Source organism: Pituophis catenifer, unplaced genomic scaffold (assembly GCF_029215685.1).
Source record: "Pituophis catenifer annectens isolate HBS135680 unplaced genomic scaffold, rPitCat1.0.hap2 SCAF_2, whole genome shotgun sequence".
NCBI lineage: Eukaryota > Metazoa > Chordata > Lepidosauria > Squamata > Colubridae > Pituophis > Pituophis catenifer.
The window spans coordinates 295250010-295277223 of record NW_027256882.1 but is presented as its reverse complement, the minus strand read 5'-3'; the positions used below and the strand labels follow the sequence as shown (position 1 = coordinate 295277223).

General features: G+C 44.3%; 1 protein-coding gene across 1 annotated transcript; it reads right to left on the bottom strand.

Moving 5' to 3' along the window:
• Positions 1–857: 857 nt before the first annotated feature.
• Positions 858–27214, bottom strand: AQP3 (aquaporin 3 (Gill blood group)). Its single transcript, XM_070936025.1, has 6 exons — positions 27041–27214; positions 13477–13603; positions 9342–9479; positions 7378–7496; positions 5486–5703; positions 858–3224 (listed from the first exon to the last, which is right to left on the bottom strand). Exons 1-6 carry the CDS (start codon positions 27146–27148, stop codon positions 3056–3058), a joined length of 879 nt encoding a protein of 292 aa, XP_070792126.1. The 5' UTR covers positions 27149–27214; the 3' UTR covers positions 858–3055.

Genomic DNA, 27214 nt, shown 5'->3' with positions numbered 1-27214 from the left:
CTCCTCCTCCTCCTCCTCCTCCATATTCGTATTATTATTATCTCTTCTTCTTCTTCTTCTTCTTCTTCTTCTTCTTCTTCTTCTTCTTCTTCTTCTTCTTCTTCTTCTTCTTCTTCTTCTTCTTCTTCTTCTTCTTCTTCTCCTTCTCCTTCTCTTTCTCCTTCTCCTTCTTCATTTATTTATTTATTTATTTATTTATTGGTTCGATTTATATGCCACCCTTTTCTGGAGACTCAGGGCGGCTTACAATGCGTTAAACAATAGCCTTCATACTTTTGTATATACCTGCTTTGTAGGGCTTTCGGGCTCCCCCTAAGCGGTGTTCTTTTTTATACAAAAGTCAGCTTATTGCCCCCACAATCCGGGTCCTCATTTTACCTACCTCGAAAGGATGGAAGGCTGAGTGAGCCTGGTGAGATTTGAACTTGCAGTAACTGCAGGCAGCTGGTGTTACTTAACAGTGCTTTAGTCTGCTGCGCTACCAAGGCTCTCTTCTTCTTCTTCTTCTTCTTCTTCTTCTTCTTCTTCTTCTTCTTCTTCTTCTTCTCTTCTTCTTCTTCTTCTTCTTCTTCTTCCTCTTCTTCCCCTTCCCCTTCCCCTTCTCTTTCTTCTCCACAAACCCCACTTCCTTCTAGCACTGATGATATTACCTAGCTTGGTCGTGAAATGTTTCCAAGAAAACCCCCAAGCTCACAAAAATAGAAATACAAAGGATTCCATTTAATTCGTTCGTATCAAAGTGGCAATTTCAATGCCAGCCTATTTATTACAGACCAGTTTACAAATACTGCAGAACAATAACAGCAATTATACAAGAGATGTATTAATTTCATTTTTTAAAAAAAAAAATACCTGGAAATACAGTACAAATGTTAAACATTACAGATTGTTCAGGAAATCCATAATTTAAGGAAGCTGGCATCACATTGGCAATATAAAGGTTTGTCTGTCTCTGTATGTGTCTTACCTAACTTCAGTGAAAGTGCTTTTTTTTTTTTTTTGAAAGGATGGGTCCAGATAAATTTTTACTGATTTTATTTGTATTCTGCCTTTATTATTTTTACAAACAATTCAAGTTAGCGAATATATCTAATACTCCTTCCTCCTCCTACTTTCCCCACAACAACCCTGTGAGGTGGCTTGGGCTGAAACAGAATGACTGGCCCAAGGTCACTCAATCAGCTTCTGTATCTAAAGTGGAAACTAGAACTCACCGTCTCCTGGTGATTGACCCAAAATCACCCACTCAAATTTCATGCTTAAGGCTGGACTAGAACTCCCAGTCTCCTGGTGATTGGCCCATAGTCACCCAGCTGGCTTTCATAGCTAAGGCCGGACTAGAACTCCCCATCTCCTGGTTTCTAGCCTGGTGCCTTCACCTCTAGACTAAACTGGCTCTCAAATAACTGGAGGTATTGCATGATATTAGTAATCTATGCTTTCTTCCCAGCTCTACCCACTAGGCATTAAAAATAGCCTAGTGTACGTAAGAGACCTGGGCCAAAATTCAACACTCAATCCTGCCACACCAGGATCTGCTTAAGATCTCAACCCTTTGGGTGTGAAGGACACATGGTTGCAGTAACCATCTGAAGATCTTTTCATAAATGCATGTTTAAAACAATGAAGAAATACAAGTTAAAGCAAGCATTAAATGTACGCAGTGGTTTTTCAGAAAGCAAAAGAGGTAAATAATTGGGATGGAGGTTATTTGTCTGCAATAATCTAGACAAATTAGTAGTTGGTCTAGGAAGACAGAATGTGACCCAACTTTTTCGACAATGTTTGGCTTAAGGTCGATCACATTTTCCTCTTGACTGGATTTTTCCCCGTCTATCCATACTCCTGAATTCAATTAATATGGTCAGAGGTTTCCTTTCCTTGCAACTAACGAAGAGAGAAAAGTTGGCGAGATTTAGGTCTTCACCCTGGTTTGCCTCCAGAAGTTGTGATGGCTCCATCAATGGAGGTTTTCAACAAGATATTGGATAACCATTTTTTTCTGGAATGGTGTAGGGTCTCCTGCTTGAGCAGGGGGTTGGACCAGAAGACCTCCAAGGTCCCTTCCACCTCTCTTATTCTGTAACGTTGGCCTTCACCCAAAATGTCTTGCAGAAAATCCAGCCCTATAAATGAGAGGATTGGGACGATCCAGCTGTGCACCACAGCTGCAATAGCTTTTTCCCCCGTCCTTCTCTCAAACCGTGGCCCCAAATTTATTTACAACGATGAATCCATACCCTCCAAACCCATCTCATGCCAAAAGAAGAAGAAGCAACAGACAGGACCCAAGCAGCAAACCTGTTAGGACTTAGTGAAAGGGGAGCCCCAGGTAGCCAAAATATCCCACCTGGGAGCAGAACAATGGGACAGGTGGTCCTTCAAAACAAGCCAAGTTAGATCGTAATCCCCCAACAAGATATGCATATACACAGGCAGTTTCCTCCATCTGGTGACCCCCAGATCTGTTGGCACTGTAATTCTCATTCTTCCCAACCAACATGGTCAAAGAGGAACCTGGGAATTCTAGTTCCAAAACATCTGGAGGGAACTTGATGGGAGAAAACTACCTTACTAGGAACATCAACATGTGTATTCACAGGCAAATTCCCTTCACCTGGTAACCTCCAGATCTGCAATTCCCATTCTCCCCAGCCAACATGATCAAGAAAGGAACCTGGGAATTCTAGTTCCAGAAAGAACTTGATGGGAGAAAGCCGCCTTAGGAAATGTAGACATGGAAATTCCCATGCAGTTCCCTCCATCTGGTGGCCTCCAGATTTGGTGGGCCTCCAATTCCCATCAACCCCAACCAGCATGTTGAAAGAGGAACCTGGGAATTCTAGTTCCAAAACATCTGGAGGGAACCTGATGGGAGAAAGCTGCCTTAACAAAAAAAGAAAACAACCCTATCAAGAGTAGACAAAGAAGTAAGCATGACGAAGACTTCAAAATCCTGTTGTGTGAACATTTTGCTTTCTTCTTCAGTTTTTTTTTTTTCAATTTTTTATCTTTTTTCTTTAAAAAAAATTGTCCAGGGGGCAAGTGCGTAGCTTCAGACATTGTCCCTCTGCTTCACATTGGACAGCTTGACGCTCTCCTCATCGCTGGATTCGGGAGGTGGTTCATCATGGCATCCTATCATCAGCTGGTAGACCAGAACACCTGCGATGGCACCCAAGAAGGGGGCAACGATAGGGATCCACCACCAGTGTCCAGCAGCCCTGTAAGATACAAGAAAGAAGAAACGGTGGGATGAAATGCAGTTGGCCGGGTCAAGAGGAGAGAATATTGCTAGCTCAGGGGTGACTTGTAAGATCCTGGGTAATCTCTGAGCTGGGTGGTTTTCTTGCAGATGTTGCATGACCCAACTATGTAACATCATCAGGGCTAGAAGGGAGTGGAGAGGAGGAGGGGGGAGGAGGAGGAGGAAAACTGTGGGGTCCTTGTTGCTCTCTGAGCTTGATTGTTCATTTAGAGACATTTCATGACCCAACATGGTAACATCATCAGTGCTAGAAGGGAGTAGGGTTTGTGGAAAGAGGAGGGGAGGAGGAGGAGGAGGAGGAGGAGGAGGAGGAGGAGGAGGAGGAGGAGGAGGAGGAGGAGGAAGAAGAGGACGAAGAGGAGGAGGACTGTGAGGTCCTTGGTGCTCTCCAAGCTTGGTTGTTTTCTTGCAGACATTTCACGACCCAACAAGGTCACATCATCAGTGCTACCAGTATCAGTAGTACTACTATCAGTAGCACTGAAGATATTCCCTAGTTGGGTCATGAAATGTCTACAAACCAATCACCAAGCTCAGAGAGCACCAAGGACCCCACAGTTTCCCTCCCCTTTCTCCTCCTCCTCATATAACCACGGCAGGTTAGAGAGCACCAAGGAATTCACAGTTTTGTCTCCTCTCCTCTGAACTCCCTCAATGACTTAATTTCTCTTCATGCTTTTTAAGATCATAGGGGATCAACTTTCCCTTTTTTTTTTCTCGTGTCTTTGGACCATCTCCTCTTTCCACCGAACTGTACAAGTAAAATTGAATTTTAGGATCCCTGCCTATTAACTTTTGGCTGGAATCCAGCAAAACTGAACATCTATGATTCATTGGGCGATCATTATCAATGGAATTGTTCCTCGACTCCACACCCCAGTTCCACACCCCATCTCACTGACTGTGCCTTCTAGAAATTTTCCTTGGCACCAAACATCAATCTATCGATGTCAATCAATCAGAATAGAATTGGGGGGGGACCTTGGAGGTCTTCTAGTCCAACCCCCTGCTCAGGCAGGAGACCCTATGCCATTTCAGACAAAGAGCTGTCCAGTCTCTTCTTAAAAACTTCCTCCAGTGATGGAGCACCCACAACCTCTGGACTACAAGTTGTTCTACTAATTAATTGTTAATTGTCAGGAAAGTTCTCCTTAGTTCTAAGTTGCTTCTCTCCTTGGGTAGTTTCCATCCATTGTTTCTTGTCCTGCCTTCAGGTGCTTTGGAGAATAGAATAGAGTAGAGTAGAGTAGAGTAGAGTAGAGTAGAGTAGAGTAGAGTAGAGTAGAGTAGAGTAGAGTAGAAATATGGAAATAGAATAGAATAGAATAGAATAGAATAGAATAGAATAGAATAGAATAGAATAGAGTAAAGTAGAGTAGAGTAGAGTAGAGTAGAGTAGAGTAGAGTAGAGTAGAGTAGAGTAGAGTAGAGTAGAAATATGGAATTAGAATAGAATAGAATAGAATAGAATAGAATAGAATAGAATAGAATAGAATAGAATAGAATAGAAATATGTAATAGAGTAGAGTAGAGCAGAGTAGAGTAGAGTAGAGTAGAGTAGAAATATGGAATTAGAATAGAATAGAATAGAATAGAATAGAATAGAATAGAATAGAATAGAATAGAATAGAATAGAATAGAATAGAATAGAATAAAATAGAATTATGGAATAGAGTAGAGTAGAGTAGAGTAGAGCAGAGCAGAGCAGAGCAGAGCAGAGTAGAGTAGAGTAGAGTAGGAGTTGGAAGGGACCTTGGAGGTCTTCTAGTTCAACCCCCAGCTTAGGCAGGAAACCCTATACCATATAAGACAAATGGTTAACCAATCTCTTCTTAAAAACTTCCAGTGTTGGAGCATTTACAACTTCTGGTGGCAAGCTGTCCCACTGGTTAATTGTCCTCACTGTTAGGAAGTTTCTCCTTCATTCCAGGTTGCTTCTCTCTTTCATGAGTTTCCATCCATTGTTTCTTGTCAAATTCTGAGAATAACTTGTCCCTCCTGTTCTTCTCTGTGGCAGCCCCTCAAATCCTGAAACCCTGCTATCATGCCCCCCCCCTCTAGTCCTTCTATTCATTAGACTAGCCAAACCCAATCCCTGCAACCATTCTTCACATCTTTTAATGAAGAAGAGAAGAGTTGAAAGGGCACTTTCAACTTTGGAAGTCTTCTTCTCCAACCCCCATTCAAAGTTCGGTCACAGAGACAAAAGCCACTTACGTGAAAACTTCGGTACCCCAGCCAGCAATGGCGGTGAAGAGACGGGGCCCAAAGTCTCGGGCTGGGTTGACGGCATAACCAGAATTGAAGCCCATGGAGGTCCCAATGACCAGGATGACGAAGCCAACTGTGAAGGCCTCCAAACCTCTCGGCACAGGGTTGTTGTACGGATCCACAATGGCCAGCACACAAACAATCAGCGCCGCAGTGCCGATGAACTGAGAAGAAAGAAGATTCAAAGGTGTGTTCCTCAAAGAAATAGGAAGGTATTCTGAGAGTGTCTTCACAACTCCCGTGAGCATCTTGACAATGACACAAAAGCGGTTTGCCATTCCCTTTCCGGGTGGGGGGTGGGGTGGGGGCATTGTTTTTGACTTCCCTGTCTAGTCTGCAGCCCTGGAATTTTGCCTCAAAATGCTAAAAAGACTTAACTGGGCTTAACTTCTCATCCTGGGGAGCTACTGTTGAGATATGCAATCCCAGAATCAAAGGATTGGAAGGGACCTTGGAGGTCTTCTAGTCCAACCTACTGGCAGGCGACCTTATACCACGCAGTTAGACCCTCTGCAGAATGATCTGTCCCCAACCTGCCTTTTAGGAGTCCCGTCTATCACCATCCATCCACCATGATGCTGTTGTGGCTCCGTTACCGGAGCCTGTGTCATTGGCAGGAGAGGACTCCAAGAGTGAAGGAGAGGAGTTGGCAAGGCCTCCCTCTCCAGGACCCTCCTCTCTGGCAATGCCTTCGGTGTCCGCCGAAGGTCAGGAGATAGGGCCGGAGCCAAGCATGTCCACGCAGCCACAGGTGGACAGTAATGAGGGAGATGAGTCTTGGCTGGATCCTCGGCAGCGTCGCAGAGATAAGCACGCGCAACAGAAGAAGAGGCGTGCCAGAGATTAAGCTGAGTCACTGGACCACACCCCACAGGGTATAAAAGGGGGTGAGGTGGCCATTCAGACTCTGTAACGGACAAAACTAACTACTATCAAGTCACATTGCATCTTTGGAAACAACATTATCGGCCTTGGATTTATTTTACGAACTGGACAATTCTTGAACTGTGTGTATTTTGTTTATGAGTAAAGTTCTTGGCAAGCAGCTTATCGGATAAGCTGCCAAGCCTCTTATTGGAAGAATTGGTTGTCTGCCAGTTTATTTAACCCCCAGCTGTCTGTTTGTGTGCGTATGTGAGACAGGGACAGAACAGATGCTATTTGCCTTCTTCTTCTCTTACATTCCACCTTTCCCAATATTATGGTCATCTCAGGAGGCTAAACAGAATAACAAGAGTTGGGAGGGACCTTGGAGGTCTTCTAGTCCAACCATCTGCTCAGGCAGGAAACCCTATACCTGTGATGGCACGTGCCAGAGATGGCACCGCAGCGCCCTTTCTGTGGGCACACGAGCCGTCACCCCAGTTCAGCTCTGCCGTGTATATGCGCATGCCTCTGCTGGCCAGCTGGTCTTTGGGTCTCTGCAGCACATGCACAGAGGGTGGGGCATGTGCGGGGAGCCCGTGCATGCATGTACGGGGGGGGGCAAGGTGCATGTGAGGGTGCTCATACATGGCTTTTGGCACTCGACCCAGAAAAGGTTAGCCATCACTGCCCTATATCATTCCAGACAAATGGTTGTCCAGTTTCTTCTTAAAAACCAAGTGACAAGTTGTTCCACAGATTAATTGTTCTAATCGTCAAGAAATTTCTCCTTAGTTCCATGTTGGTTCTCTTCTGATGAGTTTAGAATAGGCTGACCCATTCTTCTTTGTGTCAACCCCATAGATGTTGGAACTCCCCTATCATGTCACCCTTAGTTCTTCTTTTCATTAAACTAAGCTTTGCTTAATGTGCCCCAAATATCGTCTTGTTGAGCCTGGACATTTGTGCCTTACCTGGTCAAAAAATCCGTTGACGGAATTCAAGTGTTCTGATGGATACGTGGCAAAGATGCCCGCCGTCCCATTGGGGCCCACTACGAAGAGTTGGTTTTCACCGAATGCCCAGATAGCATCTAGAAAATAGGATCAAAACAGAGAATTGAAGGAAGCCACCCAGAATTCCTTTCACCAATCACCCCAAAAGAAGCTTCTTCAATGCCCCCTTTTTATGACCTTTTTGAGGACAAAATTTCATTTTAATGTATGCCGATTAGTGTACATTTACAGTGACAATAAAGTTATTTGAAAAGTCTTTTTGCAAGTATCATGTGTGCAACACAGGTAAAAATGAGACAGATCCTTGATCGTGCAGTTGTGGTCCTCTTCTGATCCTTTTTGACTATCAGACACCCCCGGGCAGAGAATACCCAGGAAGGTACGGTAATTTAGCTTTTTTTACTGTTCCTATCACAATGAGGAGTTTTGAACCTTGCCCTGCTAAACAAACGTGTCCTTTGATGTCCACCAAGATCAGTCTATTATAAAGCTGATAGTTCCATGAGACTTCATTAGTCTGCAATTAACAGCTTAATTGGTCCGCAATCCAATATGAATTCAACATTTCTTTCTCCTAGCCCACACAGATAAGATAGGAGGGACTTTGCAAAAAAAAAAATGCTCTTGTTTCAATAGAAGGGAATATTTGTAGCTTGAGGTCGAACTGTGGGGTCCTTGGTGCTCCCTGAGCTTGGTTGTTTTCTTGCAGACATTTCATGACCCAACTAGGTAACATTATCAGTTCTAGAAGGGAGTGGGGTTTATGGAGAGGAGGAGGAGAAGGATGATGAATGTGGGGGTCCTTAGTGCTACCTAATCTTTGTCGTTTTCTGGAAGACATTTCATGACCCAACTAAGTAACTGCTAGAAGGGAGTGGGATTTATGGAGAGGAGGAGGAGGAGGAGGAGGAGGAGGAGGAGGAGGAGGAGGAGGAGGAGGAGGAGGAGGAGGAGGAGGAGGAGGAGGAGGAGGAGGAGGAGGAGGAGGAGGAGGACTGTGGGGTCCTTAGTACTCTCTAATCTTTGTTGTTTTCTTGCAGACATTTCATGACCCAACTAAGTAATATCATCAGTGCTAGAAGGGAGTGAATTATGCTCTCTGTTTATTTATTTATTTGTGTACACCGCCCTGAGTCCTTCGGGAGAAGGGCGGTATAGAAATAAAATTATTATTATTATTATTATTATTATTATTATTTGAATTTTTGAGCTCATCTGGATCTGATGCTCATTATCAGTAGATCCAGTCAGCAGGAGAAAGGGACTGAAGGATCAATTCAGGATTATTGCAGACACGGTGCAAAATCCTAGCTCTCCATTTTTATGGGGAGATGTATCTCATTAAGATAGACTTCCTTTTCTTCAGATGATGACATGGTTTTCAAGAAATTGGAGGCAAAATCTTCAGGGTTCCTCTGTGTCCTCAGGGTCATCTTAGTAGAACAAATGGTTTCTGGAAATCTGTTCTGGAAATGACTACAGAAATCATTTGCACTACTCAGGTGACCCTGAGGGCATAAATAAACATCCAAGTGGCCTCAATGACCCTCTAAAAGGATGCAAAGGACCAGCTGTCTGCAAGGAATATAAATCCTTCCCTTCCCCACCCTCCAGTCAGAGCTGAAGAAGCTTCTTGGATGAGAAGCGAAACATCTTCAGAGAAAAACCAGAAAGTCCAGTTGCCTCCTGAAAAAGCACCTTTGGGACAATCAGTACATGAATCATAATCATAAGTTTATTTGTCAAGCATATATAAGATAACAGGTAAAAGTATGAACATAATTGGAATACATGAAAAGAGTAAGTAAAAAAGGAATGACTTGAGAATCTCCATAGAACTTTGAAGGAAAGGAAATTGTGGCCATCTTAGTGAAGATGGAGGCCAGCCCATTAACCGAGGAAGAAAGAAGTAATTGACTCACCAAAATATAAGCCGAACACAATGCCCGCTCCGAGAAAAGCTCCAATGGTTTGCGCGAGGGCGTAAATCGGAAGTTTGATCCAAGGTTCCCGGGCCATGAAACACATCGCAAAAGTGACTGCAGGATTCAAATGACCACCTATAAAACAATATCCCATGGGTTAGACTTATGTCAAAAAGTAAAATATATGTGGTTTTTTGTTAGGTTATACCAGAAAACCAGGGGTGAAATGCATCTGATTTGGACCGGATCGCTCGATCCGGTAGCGATGGCTGCGGGTGGTTCGGAGAACCGGTAGCAAAAATCCCTGCCCCCCCCCCCACATGCCCAGCTGAGTCGCACGATCATTAGAGGCTTTTTTTTTTTTACTTTTAAAAGCATTTTTTTCTACAACCTCTTCCGCCGAAAAAATGCTTTTAAAAGTAAAAAAAAAAACGGCTCTGATGATCGCGCAGCTCAGCTGGGATTGTCAGAGGCTTTTCAAAGCATTTTTTTCTGCAACCTCTTGGCCGAAGAAATGGTAAAAAAAATGCTTTGAAAAGTCTCTGACGATCCCAGCTGAGTTGCCTGATCGGCAGAGGCTTTTCAAAGCATTAGAAAAAATGCTTTGAAAAGTCTCTGACGATCCCAGCTGAGTTGCCTGATCGGCAGAGGCTTTTCAAAGCATTAGAAAAAATGCTTTGAAAAGTCTCTGACGATCCCAGCTGAGTTGCCTGATCGGCAGAGGCTTTTCAAAGCATTAGAAAAAATGCTTTGAAAAGTAAAAAAAAAAAAAAAAAAAGTTGGCCACGCCCACCCAGTCACATTACCCCAAACCACCAAGCCACGCCCACAGAACCGGTAGTAACACATTTTACATTTCACCCTTGCAAAAAACTATAACGAAGGGAATACATATTTAATATTACATGTGTTGACAGCGGCGAGAATTGTATTTGCACAATATTGGAAGAATATTGAGAATATAATCAAAAAGATATTAGACTGCAGATAGATTGACACTAAAAATAAAGGACAAATCTGGGATTTTTTTATCAGTGGTTAGAAAATAGAAGTAGAAATTAGAAGATAAAAGATTATTACTGTGTATAAGTAAATGAAGAAAGACTTATTATATACAAGTAAACAATATATTATTATTATTATTATTATTATTATTATCATTAGTGTTATTATTATTAATATTAGCTTGTATAAGCAAAATGGCTCAGACAATGCTCTCTTCATTAAACACTTAACGTTGATTTTAAAAATGTATAAATAATAATAATAATAAAGTAAAATATACAACGATTTATTGAACAACAGTTCAAAGTTACAACAGCCCTTAAAAATAAGTGACTTATGACCATTTTTCACACTTAATGACCGTTGCGACATCCCCGTCGTCACCTGATCATAATTTGGGCAATTACTAACTGTTGTTTGCATTAATTAAGGTATGAGCTGTCTCGTTAAGACAAAGGTCTTCAAATTTGGCAGCTTTAAGACTGGTGGACTTCAACTCCCAGAATTCTCCAGCTGGAGAATTCTGGGAGTTGAAGTCCCCCAGTCTTAAAGCTGCCAAGTTTGGGGACCCCTGCATTAAGACCTCATCCCTCCTTTCCTGGTGGGTAGATTTACATCAGGAGTCTCCAAGGAATTTTTCACAGCTCTACACCGAGTTAATTATGTGCAGCGCATTGTTCAGGGAAAACAGGAGGAAGTTTGCATGATGACATAATCACACAAAAGTTGCAACGGGTGTTCAGGGAGTCCTCGGCTTACGACCATCGCTTAGCAACTGGTCAAAGTTACGACAAATCCGCCCCAAGTGGTACTTACGACAGCCGCCCCCACTTTTTCCCACGGTCCTGTGAATGCATTTTAGGCACTCGGCAACTGGCTCACAGCTGCCCCTCCCTTCCCCACAATCTTGTGGAATGCATTTCGGGCACTAGCAACTGGCCCACACTTGCAGGTAGTCCTCGATTTACGACCGTTTATTTAGTGACGTTCAAAATTACAACGGCACTGAGAAAAATGATTGATGACCGTTTTTTCACACCTACGACCGTTGCAGCATCCCTAGGATCAAAACCGAGATACTTGGCGACCGACTTACATTTATGACGGTTGCAACGTCCCAGGGTCACATGATCCCCTTTTGCGACCTTCTGACAAGCAAAGTCAACGGGGAAGATTCACTTAACAACCGTGTTATTAACTTATCAATTGCAATGATTCACTTAACAACTGTGCAAGAAAGGTCGTAAAACAGGACAAAACTTACTTAACAACTGTCCTGCTTAGCAATGGAAATTTTGGGCTCCGTTGTGGTCATAAATCAAGGACTATCTGTAAAGCCACATGCAACACCCATAGTCACATAACCCTGATTTACAACATTTTTGCCAAAAACATCTTTGACTTCCGTTTTTTGGTAAAAATGCATCAGTAGCGAGCAAGGAGTTCACTTAACGACTGTGTTCACTAAACAAGCACAGTATGCACTCTCTGGCACCCATGTTTGCTTAATGACCGTTGCCACGAAAGGTCGTAGAATTGAGTTGATCACTTGGTGAGCCGCTTTGCAATTGTCGTGACTTACGACCGTAACGGGGAGAGGCTCTGTTAAGGTCGTAATGTGAGGACTACTGAACTCACGTCAGACTCTGGCACACAAGGATGAAAGCCCAAGCCTTGGCATAACCCTTGAACCCGTGTTTTGGTGTCATGGTGGTTTGCCGTGAAAGCCAAGCTACGCCCCAATTCAGCCATCCAAGCAAAAGAGGCCACAAGGAATTTCATTTTTCCAACACCCTGAACTGGATTCGTGAATGAGCCCACTGTCTGGATGCTCTCAAGCCTCCCCTCTGCAAACACCCCACTTTCGGTGCCTGCTAAAAGGAGACGTTTGTCTGAACCCTCCCCTTGCGAGCCAGACTAAGAATGGGGTTCAAAAGGGTCAGGCATGGACGAGCAATTAATACATTGCTCGTTTTTAATCATTGCATTTAAATGGGGGGGAGGGAATGTTTCTGCGTTGCCTGTGGAAGAAGAAGAAACAAGAAACAATGAAAAGAAAGAGGAGAGGAAGGGGAGGGGAGGGGAGGGGAGAATGGTAGGGAAGGGATGGGGGAGGGAAGAGGAGAGGAGGGAAGGGAAGGGAAGGGATGGGGGAGGGAGGGAAGGGAAGAGGAGAGGAGGGAAGGGAAGGGAGGAGGGGAGAGGAGGGGAGGGGAGGGGGAGGGGAGGGGAGGGGAGGAGAAGAGAAGAGAAGAGAAGAGAAGAGAAGAGAAGAGAAGAGAAGAGAAGAGAAGAGAAGAGAAGAGAAGAGAAGAGAAGAGAAGAGAAGTAGGGAAGGAAAGGAAAGGAAAAGAAAGGAAAGGAAAGGAAAGGAAAGGAAAGGAAAGGAAAGGAAAGGAAAGGAAAGGAAAGGAAAGGAAAGGAATATAGAAGGAGGAAGAGAAGAGAAGGGAAAGGAAAGGAAAGGAAAGGAAAGGAAAGGAAAGGAAAGGAAAGGAAAGGAAAGGAAAGGAAAGGAAAGGAAGATGGAAGAAAGGAAGGAAGAGAAGAGAAGAGAAGAGAAGAGAAGAGAAGAGAAGAGAAGAGAAGAGAAGAGAAGAGAAGAGAAGAGAAGTAGGGAAGGAAAGGAAAGGAAAAGAAAGGAAAGGAAAAGAAAGGAAAGGAAAGGAAAGGAAAGGAAAGGAAAGGAAAGGAAAGGAAAGGAAAGGAAAGGAAAGGAAAGGAAAGGAAAGGAATATAGAAGGAGGAAGAGAAGAGAAGAGAAGGGAAAGGAAAGGAAAGGAAAGGAAAGGAAAGGAAAGGAAAGGAAAGGAAAGGAAAGGAAGATGGAAGAAAGGAAGGAAGAGAAGAGAAGAGAAGAGAAGAGAAGAGAAGAGAAGAGAAGAGAAGAGAAGAGAAGAGAAGAGAAGAGAAGAGAAGAGAAGTATTGTAGGGAAGGGAAGGGAAGGGAAGGGAAGGGAAAAGAAAGGAAAGGAAGAAGGAAAGGAAGAAGGGAAGGGGAAGGAAGGGGAAGGGAAGGGGAAAAAGCAAAGTCTGCATTGCTGCAGATGTGAGCTGCCAGTCTTATGGTACATACAATGGGGGGGGGGGGCATCTATGTCTTTGAGATGAATTAAAGCCGCCATACCTGAGATTTGTCCAGCAATGAGAATTCCAAGCGTCACAGCAAACCCGAAGGCCAAGTTGACTGTCAGAAAACGGGCGTGACTCCCTTTGCTGAGCACCAGCTGGGCCACCGAACCACAACCGAACATCTGGCAAGGAGGAAGAAGACTCGGTGAAGCATCGGAAAAGGGGACGGATGGTTTTTGCAATCAATAGGAGGCGAAGTCAAGAACCCGCTTAGTAGGATTCAGATTGGACAGATCTTCTTAAGATCGATCGTCTCGTTTACAAAGAAATCTCCTCCGCCCCACTGGATATGATATTTTCAAGCTGGATCATTTTGCGGTTAATTCCCTTTAATTAATTAAATTAAATTAATTTAATTGGTTAATTCCAAATATGGACTTCTTATTGCGAAATGTGCCACATATGTTCCTACAGGTAGTCCTTGACTTACGACTAATCCCCTTACGCGACCGTTGAAACTTACAACGGGCCCCTCGAACGGTACTTGTGACCTGGTTCTGAAGTTACGACGGCTGCCCCCACCCCCACCCCCACGGTCATGTGACCACATTTCCACTGAATTACAACTGTTGGCAGAGTCCTCTTGTCATGTGACCGCAATTTACAAAGTTTTTGCTGACAACCGGCAAAAGCTCCCTGTGGCAAACAATGGGTTCGTTTAATGACCGCTGATTCACTTAACAACCATGGTGATTCCCTTAACAACCGGTGTTAAAAAACGGTCATAAAATCAGTTCGCTCGCATGGGTGACCTGCCTCACGATGCTCACTGATTTACAACTGTAATAAGTAGGCTTCTTTATGGTCATAAGTTGAGGATTACCTGAAGTTGAAAAACAATGTAATAACAGTTGAAGTTTTGTTTCCAGATCAGGGGACTGTATATTCCTTGCTGAAGAATATCATTACATGATGCAAATATCTGATATTTATATTAAAGCAGAGCAGTAGTACGTATGCAGAGAGTCCTCGACTTACAACAGTTCATTTAGTGACCATTGAAAGATACAACAGCCCTGAAAAAGCGACTTATGACCGTTTTTCACAGTTACGATATTTCCAGCATCCCCATGGTCACTTGATCAACATTTCTGACACTTGGCAACTGTCTCATATTTATGACGGTTGCCCCGGGGTCCCATAATCTCCTTTTGCGACCTTCTGACGAGTCAAGTCAATGCGTAAGCCGGATTCACTTAACAACCATTTTACTAATTTGACAGCCGCAGTGATTCACTTAACAACGGTGTCAAGAAACGACGTACAATGGGGCAAAATTCACTGAACCAATGTCTCGCTCAGCAACATAAATATTGGGCTCCATTGTGGTCGTAAATCGAGGACTACCCGCCTAGCATTTACGGAGAGTTTCTAAGTAACCAAGAAACCAGGAGAAAAAAAAAAAGTTTCCATTTTAGTTCAGGTTCTTATGCAATCAAATCTTGTTTGCTCTCAGATTACTTTCTTCCTCCTTCCTCTGACAAGCTGATTAAATTTCACTCCTTAGCAGAGGATTAAAAAAAATAGTTGCTTGTCCTTGAGCTTTAAACAAAACTCGGACTTTGAATCGTATTCTTTGCCACTTTTATGTCAGACAATCCTATTCTCTTTCAAAGAAGGGCTTTCTTGCACAGGGCGTGAACAGGATAAGATTTCTTGTGGGCAACCTTCCGTAAGTTTGGCTTCGGTCCGAAAACTGCCAAAGGAGTTGAGTTATTCAAAACTCCCGTCGTGTTTGGGGATGTCAGAAACAATGGCTGTAATCTGAGAAAGGCTGAAGAAGAATGGCCTGCAAAATTGAGCAATAAATCAACCGCAGGTCTGAATTTGAGATCTGGGACTGAAATAGAAGAGAACTGAATAACAAGAGTTGGAAGGGACCTTGGAGGTCTTCTAGTCCAACCCCCTGCTTAGGCAGGAAACCCTACACCACTTCAGACAAATGGCTGAAATGAGTGATTTCAAGTGATTGTGCAATCTCTTCTTTAAAATCTCCACTGTTGGAGCACACACAATTCCTAGTGGCAAGCAGTTCCACAGGTTAATTGTCCTCACTGTCAGAAAATTTCTCCTGAGTTCTAAGTTGCTTCTCTCCCTGATTAGTTCCCATCCGTTGCTTCTTGTCCTCCCTTCAAGAGCTTTGGAGAATAGCTTGATTCCCTCTTCTTTGTGGCAGCCCCTCAAATATTGGAAGACTGCTATCATGTTTCCTCAATCCTTCTCTTCGTTAGTCTAGACGTACCCAATTCCTGCAACCGTTCTTCATATATTTTAGCCTCCAGTCCCCTCATCATCTTAGTTGCTCTTCTCTGCACTTTTTTTCCAAAGTCTCGACATCTTCCTTATAATCTGGAAACCAAAACTGGATGCCAGGTGTGATCTTACTAAGGTTCCTGGCCCATAATTCATTTCTCCCTACCCTAATTAATTCACTGCTTTCCTCTTGATTTCCTGCTTTGCAAAATACACATCAATGCAAGGGTGAAATGCTCCCGGTTCGGACCGGATCGCCCGATCCAGTAGCTATGGAGGTGGGTGGTTCGGAGAACCGGTAACAAAAATCCCTGCCCACCCCCCATGCCCAGCTGAGCCGCGCAATCATCAGAGGCTTTTTTTTTTTACTTTTAAAAGCATTTTTTCTACAACCTCTGCGGCCGAAAAAATGCTTTTAAAAGTAAAAGAAAAAAAAAAAAACTTTGATGATTGCGCGGCTCAGCTTGGATCATCAGAGGCATTTAAAAGAAAAAAAACCCTTTCTCTTTTAAATGCCTCTGACGATCCAAGCTGAGTTGCCTGATCATCAGAGGCTTTTTTTCTTTTAAAAGCCTCTGACGATCCAAGCTCAGTAAAAAAAAAAAAAAATGGCCACGCCCACCCAGTCACATTACCCCCCCCACCAAGCCACGCCCACAGAACCAGTAGTAACAAATTTTAGATTTCACCGCTGCATCAATTCCCGACGTTCTGCATTTCCACCAAAGCTACCGGTAATAAGTTTTGTGGGAAGACAGTCTCTTCCCTTTTTCTGAGCCATCTTCACCTGGAAATCTTTTCAGGACCTTCTGACAACATAAGAAGCAGAACATTGTTGTGGAGTCACTGCTAGGTTCAATATTCTGATTTTGCATCATTAAAAGGGCTTTTAAAAGAAATAGTTGGTCCGTGGCAGGAAAATTAAAATCAGTCCTGCTTCTTCTGATCTCATCTCCGTGTTAGTTTTGCGCTCAGGTGGCTTTTTGAGACCAATTAAAAGAAAGTGTAGATCCTGGGTAGAAACAAAGTTATACTAAATCGATTTACGCAGCTCCTGGGAAAAGGCTAGGAATGACCGTCATTTCTGCCCTCCTGGCTTCTTGACTCCAATTTCTTCACCTCCCAGCATACAGACTTTCACAGTACCCATTATCCACCATCTGAGACAGCCATCTTTGTTGGTGTGACTTCTTCTGAACCAGTGGTGAAATCCAATTTTTTTTACTACCAGTTCTGTGGGCGTGTCTTGGTGGGCGTGGTGTGTCTTGATGGGCGTGGCTTGGGCATGCAGGGGAAGGATACTACAAAATCCCCATTCCCCTCCCCACTCCAAGGGAAGGATACTGTGAAATCCCCATTCCCACCCCACTCTGGGGCCAGCCAGAGGTGGTATTTGCCGGTTCTCTGAACTACTCAAAATTTCTGCTACTGGTTCTTCAGAACCTGTCAGAACCTGCTGGATTTCACCCCTGCTCTGAACCCACCTACCTCAAAGACTCAAGGTTTTGTAGTGTACCACACTGGTTCAACATTTCCAAGATTTGCCATGCTGTGGGACATTATTATTGCAGACAACACACGTGTGACTTTTCACATGGAGTTGCCACCACCACCTCATTGTCTAAGCTGGTGATTCTCAACTTCAACAACTTTAAGATGTGTGGATTTCAACTCCCAGAATTCTCCAACCAGCATGCCAGTTTCACCATGTCCTTCAAACACTCCTATTCCAAAATATTTTATTTCTGAACTTCACTAAGCAACAGCCTTGGGATCTTCTGAAGATCTACCATGGAAGTCCTGATCAACTCAAACACGTCAAGTTTCTTAAGGTGAGCTAGTTTTGGAGGCCTAGTTCCAGGTTCCCAAAGTTATCCTTCAGTCCTTCATCTCAAGAAGACATCTAGTTTAACCTTCTAACTTTTCACCTAAAGGGACTTACCTTCAATATAGTTAAGGTAAAGGTTCCCCTCGCACTTGTGTGCTAGTCGTTCCCGACTCTAGGGGGCGGTGCTCATCTCCGTTTCAAAGCCGAAGAGCCAGCGCTGTCTGAAGATGTCTCCGTGGTCATGTGGCTGGCATGACTCAATGCCAAAGGCGCACGGAACGTTGTTCGCTTCCCACCAAAGGTGGTCCCTATTTTTCTACTTACATTTTTTACATACTAGGTTGGCAGAAGCTGGGACAAGTAACAGGAGCTCAACCCGTTACGCGGCACTAGGGATTCGAACCGCTGAACTGCCAACCTTTCGATTGACAAGCTCAGCATCTTAGCCACTGAGCCACCGCATCCCGTGTCCCTCAATATAGTATAATGTTTGTAAAACAGTTCTAGAAAAGGGAGATTCAAAGTCAAGATCCCAGCAGATCCCTCAAGGCTTTGGCCCAGGGGTGTCCAACCTTGGCAACTTTTAAGACTTGTGGATTTCAACTCCAGATTTCAACCTGTGGAGTTGGAAGTCCACAGGTCTTAAAGTGGCCAAGGTTGGACAATCCTGCTGTAGCCCAACCCACTCTGGATTCTCCAGCATGTTCTCCACCCATCAGGTCTCGCTGCTGTTTTTCTGCAGGCTCCAAAACGAAGCAAAATCAAAACTGGAGTTTGCTAAACCAACTTTAGGTCCCACCCTCGTCCTGATCCAGGTTGAACTCTTCCTGGTGACACCGCCCTTCCCAAAAACTAAGAATAATAAGGCGCAAGGAAAGAGGGGAGCATGTACCCACACGAACCCCGGGAACTCTGCTTGTAACACCTCCATTAAATCATCTTTTTTTTTTCCATCTCCCCTTCCAACAGCTGCCCCACCTTGCCTAGGGGATGCAGTGGGGAACACAAACAAAACACCTGCAGAATTCAGCTTGTGTTCCCTGCCTTGGAAATAGATTGTAAATGCCAAAGAATCCCAGTTGGGTTCCTCCCAAAATTAATCTTCTAGTATTCCAGCTCTCCCAAATTCATTAAAGCTGTTAATAGATTTCAACTCCACTGTTCCAAGAGGCGGAGCGGGGAGGGGTCCTTTTCAAGTCTAGCATCGGGCGCTCCCCAAAAATTTCTGCTTTTTCTTTTTCCCCTCTCCAAGCTTTCAAGAGTTTCTTTTGTTCTCCTGGGGACGCGATAGGGATCTTCCCGTGTGCAGCTTCGTTAATTAAACTTGGCACCAGGGAAATCTTTCTAGAGACAGGATAATTGTGCCAGGGCTGGGCAAGAAAGCAGGCGTTCTCTAGGGGTTTTGCAGTGTTGTGTTTTCCAACACAACACCACACATACAGGCTCCAAAAAGAAGCTTGGTTTGTGTCAAATAAGCACAATGAGGACTTGAAATCTGATTTTGCAAAAAAAAAAAAAAAATGTGCAAACTTAGAGGAACGTTAACTCCTAACTTGGTATTTCTTAACCGTAGCATTTTTAAAATGCATGGACTTTGACTCCCAGCTGGCTGGGGAATTCTGGGAGTTGAAGTCCACACAACTTAAAAGTGCTTGAGAAATATTGCCCTAATGGATTCAACATATCTTCCTTTCTGAGTAGACTCAGAAGCAACGTCAGGCTGCAATCCTGTTTGAAGTCTCTTTCCAAACAGATCTATCCGCGTAGATCCATCCAATTAATATTGTTATAGTCTACGTGTCACAAAGACAAACAGGTTGCCCCAACTCATTGCAAAACTTTTTCAATTAAATTGTGTTTTTCATGGATCGATTGATTGATTCAATCAACCAGTTGATTAAAATCTCAAGCCTAATCCTCCCCCAATTGATTAACTCTTTTAAAACCTTCTTGGGCTCAAACCAACGTTATTGCTGTTGACAGAAACGCTCAAGGCCTCTTGAAATCTCGGCTGAGATTTCCTTTATTTTTGCATTTTAAATTCCCTGTCTTCGCTTGTTGCAATTCCCACTTCTTGTTCTTTTATACATGCAGGTCAGGTAAAATTTGGTAATTTCTCGTTTTACGACTTTTCTTGCTACGTTTGTTAAGCCAGTCGAGGCAATTGTTAAATGAGTACTTTTTTCAGTGTTGTCATAATTTCGAATGGTCACTAAATGAACTGTTGTAAGTCTGTTGTTCATTCGTTCAATTTTTTTTTTTGGAGGGGGGGGGTTCTGCCCATTACAATTGAGAGGTTGAATTTTTTTTTAGACTACTTTAAGATGTATGGAGTTCAACTCCCAGAATTCCTCAGCTAATTCTGGTAACTAAAATTCATATATTTTAAAGTTGCTGAGATTAAAAATCTCTGTTTTAGACTCTTCTCCAAAAAGATCCCCTATCCTTCCTTTCAGCTATTCAGACTTGGACAAATATAAACTCTTTGCTCTTCCAATGTCCATTTTTTTAAAAAAAAAAAATCTATTTATCCTTCCTTCTTTGACTTCCTTGAAATATCTTCTTGCAGTCCAACACACCCAATTGAATACCAAACTCTAAGGAACGTACCTCATTTTCCTCTCCTACCACCACGGAGAGGGCTCGCAACTTGGGCGTCCTCCTGGATTCACGGCTGTCTTTAGAAGAGCACTTGACGGCCGTGACCGGGAGGATTTTTCATCAGGTTCGCCTGATTCGCCAGTTGCGTCCCTTTCTGGATCGGGACTCGTTACGCAAGGTCACTCATGCCCTCGTCACCTCCCTCCTGGACTATTGTAATGCTCTCTACATGGGGCTCCCCTTGAGGAGCACCCGGAGGCTCCAACTGGCGCAGAGTGCGGCCGCGCGGGTGGTAATAGGAGCATCATGGCACTCCCATGTGACACCTCTCCTGCGCGAGCTGCACTGGCTCCCGGTGGTCTTCTGGGTGCGCTTCAAGGTTTTGGTTACCACCTTTAAAGCGCTCCATGGCTTAGGACCTGGTTATTTACGGGACCGCCTACTACCACCAATAGCCTCCCACCGGCCAGTACGCTCTCATAGAGAGGGACTCCTCCAGGTGCCGTCAGCTAAACAGTGTCGGCTGGCGGCCCCTAGGGGGAGAACCTTCTCTGTGGGGGCACCTACCGTCTGGAATGAGCTCCCCCCGGAGATACGGAGGATCCCGGATCTGCGCACCTTCCGCCGCGCTGTGAAGACCTTTTTATTCCATCAGGCGGGCTTGGCCTAATCTCCTCCCTCTTTTAATATGTAAATTTTAATCTGTTTTTAAATTATTGGGGTGTTTTAATCTGTCCGGGCCAAAATGATTTAATTTGATTTTATATGGTTTTTAAATTTTGTGTATTTATGTATTTTATTGCTTGGCTGTTCACCGCCCTGAGTCCTTCGGGAGTAGGGCGGTATACAAATCAAATAAACTAAACTAAACTAAAATTCTCCTGCAAGTTCTCAAAACTACTTAAAAACATTTTTAAAACGGCAACTTAGAACATAGAATCATAGGGGTGGGAGAGACCTTAGAGATCTTCTAGTCCAACCCACTGACCAAGAATTCCATCCTGGTCGAATGGTTGTCCAATCTGTTCTTCAAAGCCTCCAGCGATGGAGCATCCACAACTCCAGAAGGAAGCTGTTCCATAGTTTGCTGGTTATATAACAGAATACAGAATAACAGAATAACACAGTTGGAAGGGGCCTTGGAGGTCTTCTAGTCCAACCCCACGCTCAGGCAGGAAACCCTTATACCATTTCAGACAAATGGTTGCCCAATCTCTTCTTAAAAACTTCCAGTGTTGGAGCACCCACAACTTCTGGAGGCAATCTGTTCCACTGGTTAATTGTTCTCACTGTCAGGAAATTTCTCCTTAGTCCTAGGTTGCTTCTCTTCTTGATTAGTTTCCACCCGTTGCTTCTTGTCCTGCCCTCAGGTGCTTTAGGAAATAGTTTGACTCCTTCAATCCTTTGTAGCAGCCCCTCAAATATTGTATAATTATTGTATAATAACTAATCATCTATTATGATTTTTATTGTCTAATAAGTATAGGCACTCTGCATATGGGCTGGAAGAATTCTCACTTAGCCCGGAGGAACATATTGCGTGGAATTCTGGGGAGCGATGCCCAGCCCTTGCAATATATGCCCCTGACATCATTCTCAAGTTGATTTGATGCATACCTTAGCTGTCCTGAGCTTTCACCCTCGATAATTAACTGGCAATCTGACAAAGAAAGAAATATTTGGCCAGCAACGGTGGTAATAAAATTATCTCCTATCTTCCCCCAAGGCCAAATTCCTAAAGGGTAATAGGGTTACTCCATGCCAAGCGACTTAAGTAATTTCTTAGATCTTTGCAAGACATCGTGTTCTCTTGCTGAAGCCCTCAGCAAACCTCTCTTTGCTTCTGGGTTTGCCCTAAATATTTTTTTGAACCCCTTTTGGTCTTCAGCTACGTCAGTTTTGTGGTCTTTAAGGGTCTGTGCAGGTTAAAATATCCATTAGGGGACTGGAGGCTAAAGGATATCAAGAACGGTTGCTGGAAATGGGAATCTCTGGTTTAACAAAGAGAAGGTAGAAATCTTCCAATATTTGAGGGGCTGCCCCAAAGAAGAGGGGGTCAAGCTGTTCCCCAAAGCACTGGAGGGCAGGACAAGAAACAATGGATGGAAACTAATCAAGGAGAGAATTAACTAAGAGAAATTTTCTAACCATGAGAACAATTAACCAGTGGGACAGCTTGCCTCCAGAAGTTGTGAGTACTCCATCACTGGAGATTTTCAAGAAGAGATTGGACAACCATTTTTTCTGAAATGGTATAAGGGTTTCCTGCCTGAGCGTGGGGTTGGACTAGAAGACCTCCAAGGCCCCTTCCAACTCTATTATTCTATGTTCTAACTAGGCAATGCCTTCAGTGATAGAAGGGGGTTTGCTCTCTGTTCTTGGCTGCTTACCATCTCAGTAAAGAACAGCTGAATCAAGAAATTACCAAGAACATTCACACCGATGCTGACAGGAGAAGCCACTAGTATATAAACAGAGAGCAACGCACCCAGCCCTTCTAGCACTGATGAAGTTGCCTAGCTGGATAATGAAACATCTGCAAGAAAAGAACCAAGCTTTGCAAACCTCACTCCCTTCAACTACCGGTGGTGTTCCCTAGTTGGGTCATGAAACATCTGCAAGAAAACAAGCAAGCTCAGAGAGCACCAAGGACTCCATAGTTGTCCTCCTCCTCCTCATCTCCCTTCTAGCATTGATGATGTTCCCTAGTTGGGTCATGAAACATCTGCAAGAAAACAAGCAAGTTCAGAGAGCACCAAGGACTCCATAGTTGTCCTCCTCCTCCTCATCTCCCTTCTAGCATTGATGATGTTCCCTAGTTGGGTCATGAAACATCTGCAAGAAAACAAGCAAGCTCAGAGAGCACCAAGGACTCCATAGCTGTCCTCCTCCTCCTCATCTCCCTTCTAGCATTGATGATGTTACCTAGTTGGGTAATGAAACGTTGGTGAGAAAACCACCAAACTCAGAGAGCACCAAGGACCCCATAGTTCTCATCATCATCATCATCATCATCTGTATCCTCCTCCTCCCCTTCTCTGCAAACCCCACTCCCTTCCAGCAGTTGGGTTATGAAATATCTACAAGGAAACCGCCAACTCAGAAAGCACCAAGGACCCCACAGTTTTCCTCCTCTTCCTCTTCCTTCTCCTCCTCCTCCTCCTCTTCCTCCTCTGCAAACCCCACTCCTTTCTAGTCCTGATGATGTTCCCCTGTTGGGTCATGAAACATCTGCAAGCCAACCACCCAGCTGAGAGAGAGAGAGAGAGCACCAAGGGCTCCACAGTTATAAATCTTCGCGTAGATTTATCTACGAGATTTATACCGCCGCCTATCTTATACCAGACTCTGGGCGGCTCCCAATAGGATCCCAATAATGGGCTCCATTAATTTCCAGGAATGGCTCTGCACAAGGGAACAGCGGGTGGATGAAAGAAACAATGCGTTAACGGCACGGGTACATCGGTGCAAACGGGCATGGCTGAGATTGCAACGCCCTGCTATTTTCTCGCTGCAGTTGCTTTTCAGCTTTTGCAAACGTCTCAGCAGCTCTTTGAGTAGAGGAAGGGGAGACCTCCCCCTCCTCACCTTCTTCTCCCAATGGTGCTAGGGAGTTGTGATCCGAAACCTTGGGAAAAGCAAATCAAATGGTCGTGGTTGTGTAAATATTGTTGCGCCTCTCTCCAAAGGTTCCCAGAAAAGTTTACTTAAAATAGAAAAACAAAGAATCATCCTTCCTTCGTCACCTCACTCATGTTGCAAGGGAGGGGTTGAAATACTCAAAGGATTCCCAGATCCTTTGCTAGAGAAGTTGGGTTGAGTTTGGCCAACGAGTCTGGCCAACGAGACTCAAAGCCCATAGGTAGTCCTCGACTTACAACACTTCGCGTAGTGACCGTTGGAAGTTAACAAAGGCCCTGAAAATAGGGGGAAACGGTAGTTTTTCACGCTATTGCAGCGTCCCCGTGGTCACGTGATCAAAATTCAGACGCTTGCCAACTGACTTGTATTTATGACGGCTGCAATGTCCCAGGGTCACACGCTCCCCTTTTGCAACCTTCAAAGTCAATGGGGAAACCAGATTCGCTTAACAACCGGGTTGCTAACTTAACTACTGCGGTGATTCGCTTAAGAACCGTGGCAAGGAGAGGTCATAAAACAGGGTGAAATTTGCTCGTCTCGCTTAGCGACGGAAATGTCGGGCTCGGTTGTGGTCGTAAGTCGAGGACTCCCTGTAGCTTGTGGCTGATCATTGGTTCCGTGAATTGAGCCCATTGAATGACTTTGACCAAATTCTACTTATCCAGGGAGAGATGCAACATGAACCCTAACTTTGGGGGAACTGCAAAATGTGTATCCTTTAAGTAAGTAGCTAAACAACAGTGTAGGTACTGTCAGACAGGAGGCTCACCCTAATTGTCCGTAAGCAGCTGCTCAGTTACAACCTCCATAAAGGATCCGGAGTAAGAGAAACACGGCTGAAGTGGTGCAAAACGTGGCACAGGTTTGCCAAGATCGTGCCGTGGTACCAAGGTGATTTGCTCTCAACCAAAACTTCAACAGAAGGATCCGTGATTTATGCACGGGAATTAACTTGCGAAGTTAGCAGTGTTTCTCTTTCTTCTCCCTTTCTCTCTCCTCTTCCTCTCTCTTACTTTCCTTCCGTTCCCTTCCTCTCTCTCTTTCCTCTCCCTTCCCTTTTGCTCTCTCTTTTCCCTTCCCTACCCTTCTCTCTCCTTCCTTCCCTTCCTCTCTCTTTCCTCTTCTTTTCCTTTCCTTTCCTATCTCTCGCTCTTCTTCCTTCCCTTTCCTTTCTTTCTCTTTCCTCCCTTCCCAACCTTCTCTCTTCTTCCTTCGCTTCCTCTCTTTCTTTCCTCTCCTTTTCCTTTCCTTTCTCTCTTATTCCTTCCCTTTCACTCTCTCTCCTCCCTTCCCTTGCTCTCTCCCCTTCCCTTCATTTCCATTCTTCTCTTTCTCTTTCTCCTTCCTTCCCTTCCTCTCTCTCTCTTTCTTCTCCTTTCCCTTTCCTTTCTTTCTCTCTTCTTCCTTCCCTTCCCTTTCCCTCTCTCTCCTCCCTTCCCAACCTTCTCTCTTCTTCCTTCATTTCCCTTCTTCTCTTTCTCTCCTTCCTTCCTTTCCTCTCTCTCTTTCCTCTCCTTTTCCTTTCCTTTCTCTCTCCTCCCTTCCCTTGCTCTCTCCCCTTCCTTTCCTTCCTTTCCCTTCTTTCTCTCTCTCTCTCTCTTCTTCTTCTTTCCCTTCTTCTCTCTCCTTCCCTTCCTCTCTCTCTTTTTCCTTCCCTTCTCTCCTCCCATTCCTCCCTCCCTCCCTTCCTTTTTCAAGCTTAGCAACTATAATATGTGTGGTGGACTTCAACGCCCAGAATTCCAAAGGTACTCAATTCCCATGGAGTTGAAGTACACACTTCTTAAGTGGCCACGGTTAAGAACTACTGAGTTATGAAGAGTATTGTCAACAACAATCCTGAGAGAGAGAGGGTGGGGGGGGGGGGGGCTGGGCCAAAGTCACCCACCCAATTTGGCCAAAGTCATGGCTAAGGTGGGACTTGAACTCACAAAACCTGTGGACTTCAACCCCCAGCATGGCTGGCTGGGGAATTCTGGGAATTGAAGTCCAATTGTTTTAAAGTTGCCAAGGTTGGGATACCCCCGCCCTAAATATTAACTATACAAAGCAAACCCCGAAGCAATTCTGGAAAAAGTTGGAAAGTCCCTTCCTAGAAATTTAAACTTGGTCTATTTTGGTTTTGACACTCAATGTGCAAACTTTCCAATTAGACAGAACACTTCAACAGTGCTTTAACTGAGCTCTGTGAAACCCCAAAATCCTCAGTTGTAGAAAGGATTTTCAATTCTTCCTCCCTTCTGGAAGCAAATCCGTAATGGGCACAACTAGTGAGAAAACTTCAGCGGTGATTTTCAGTCACCGGCTCCATTCACACAACAGCCTGAACCTGGTTCCTAAACAAGCCCATTTCCTAGGTTAGAACAGTACTTTCCACCAATGTTAATCAAAGAGATTGGACCTCACTTGGATAGATATTCAGCCAGAGTAAAAACAGACCAAGATTAACATTAACCAAGGTTCTTGCCTTGTGTGAACAGAGCAAATAGATCTTTAGTGAATTATTTCAGAGTACATTTACTATACGCCATCAGGGCATTTCATTGTGCCAAAGAGAGTAAAGCCTTCCTCCTCCTCCTCCTCTTCCTCCTCCTCCTCTCCTTCCCATTCTTCTCCTTCTCCTCCTTCTCTTTCTCATCTCCTCTTCCTCCTTCTCCTCCTCTTCCTCCAATACCACCCTCCTTTCTCCCCTCCTTTCTCCCTTTCTTCTCCTTTTCCTCCTTTCTCTCTTTCTCTTTCTCCTCTTCTCATTCTCCTCCTACTCCTCCATCCTCATTTCTCCTTCTCCCTCGCCTTCTCCTTTCTTTCTTGCCTTCTCCTTTCCCTCTTTCTTCTCCTTCTCTTTCTCCCCTCTCCTCCTCCTTCTCCTTCTCCTCCTCCTCATTCTCCACTACTACCATCATTTCTCCTCCTCCTATTCCTTTTCTCTTCCTTTTCTCCTTCTTGTTCTCCTCCTCTTCCTCTTCTCTTTTTTCTCCTTCTCCTCCTCCTCCTTTTCTCTTTTTTCTTCTCCTCCTCTTCTCCTTTTTCTCATTCTCCTCCTCCTCATTCTCTTTTTCTTCTTGTTCTCCTCCTCCTCCTTTTCTCCCTTTTCTCCTCTTCCTCCTCTTCTCTCCTTTTTCCCCTTCTTGTTCTTTTCCTCCTCCTTCCCCTTCTCTCTCCTTTTTCTCCTTCTCGCTTCTCTTCCTCCTTCTCCTCCCTTCTTCCCCACCCCAGTCCCCGACCAGTTACGTACCACCAAGATCAGGGTGCCCAGGCATTCAGCCAGGGCCTGCCGGAGCAGCTTATTCCTGATCCGCAGCCTCCGTCCGACAGCTGACAGCACTTCCTTCTGCCTCCCCATGGCTCCTGGAGCTGACAATACAGGTGTGGAAGAAGCCTAGAAGATGCCTGGCTCTGAACTTGTCAG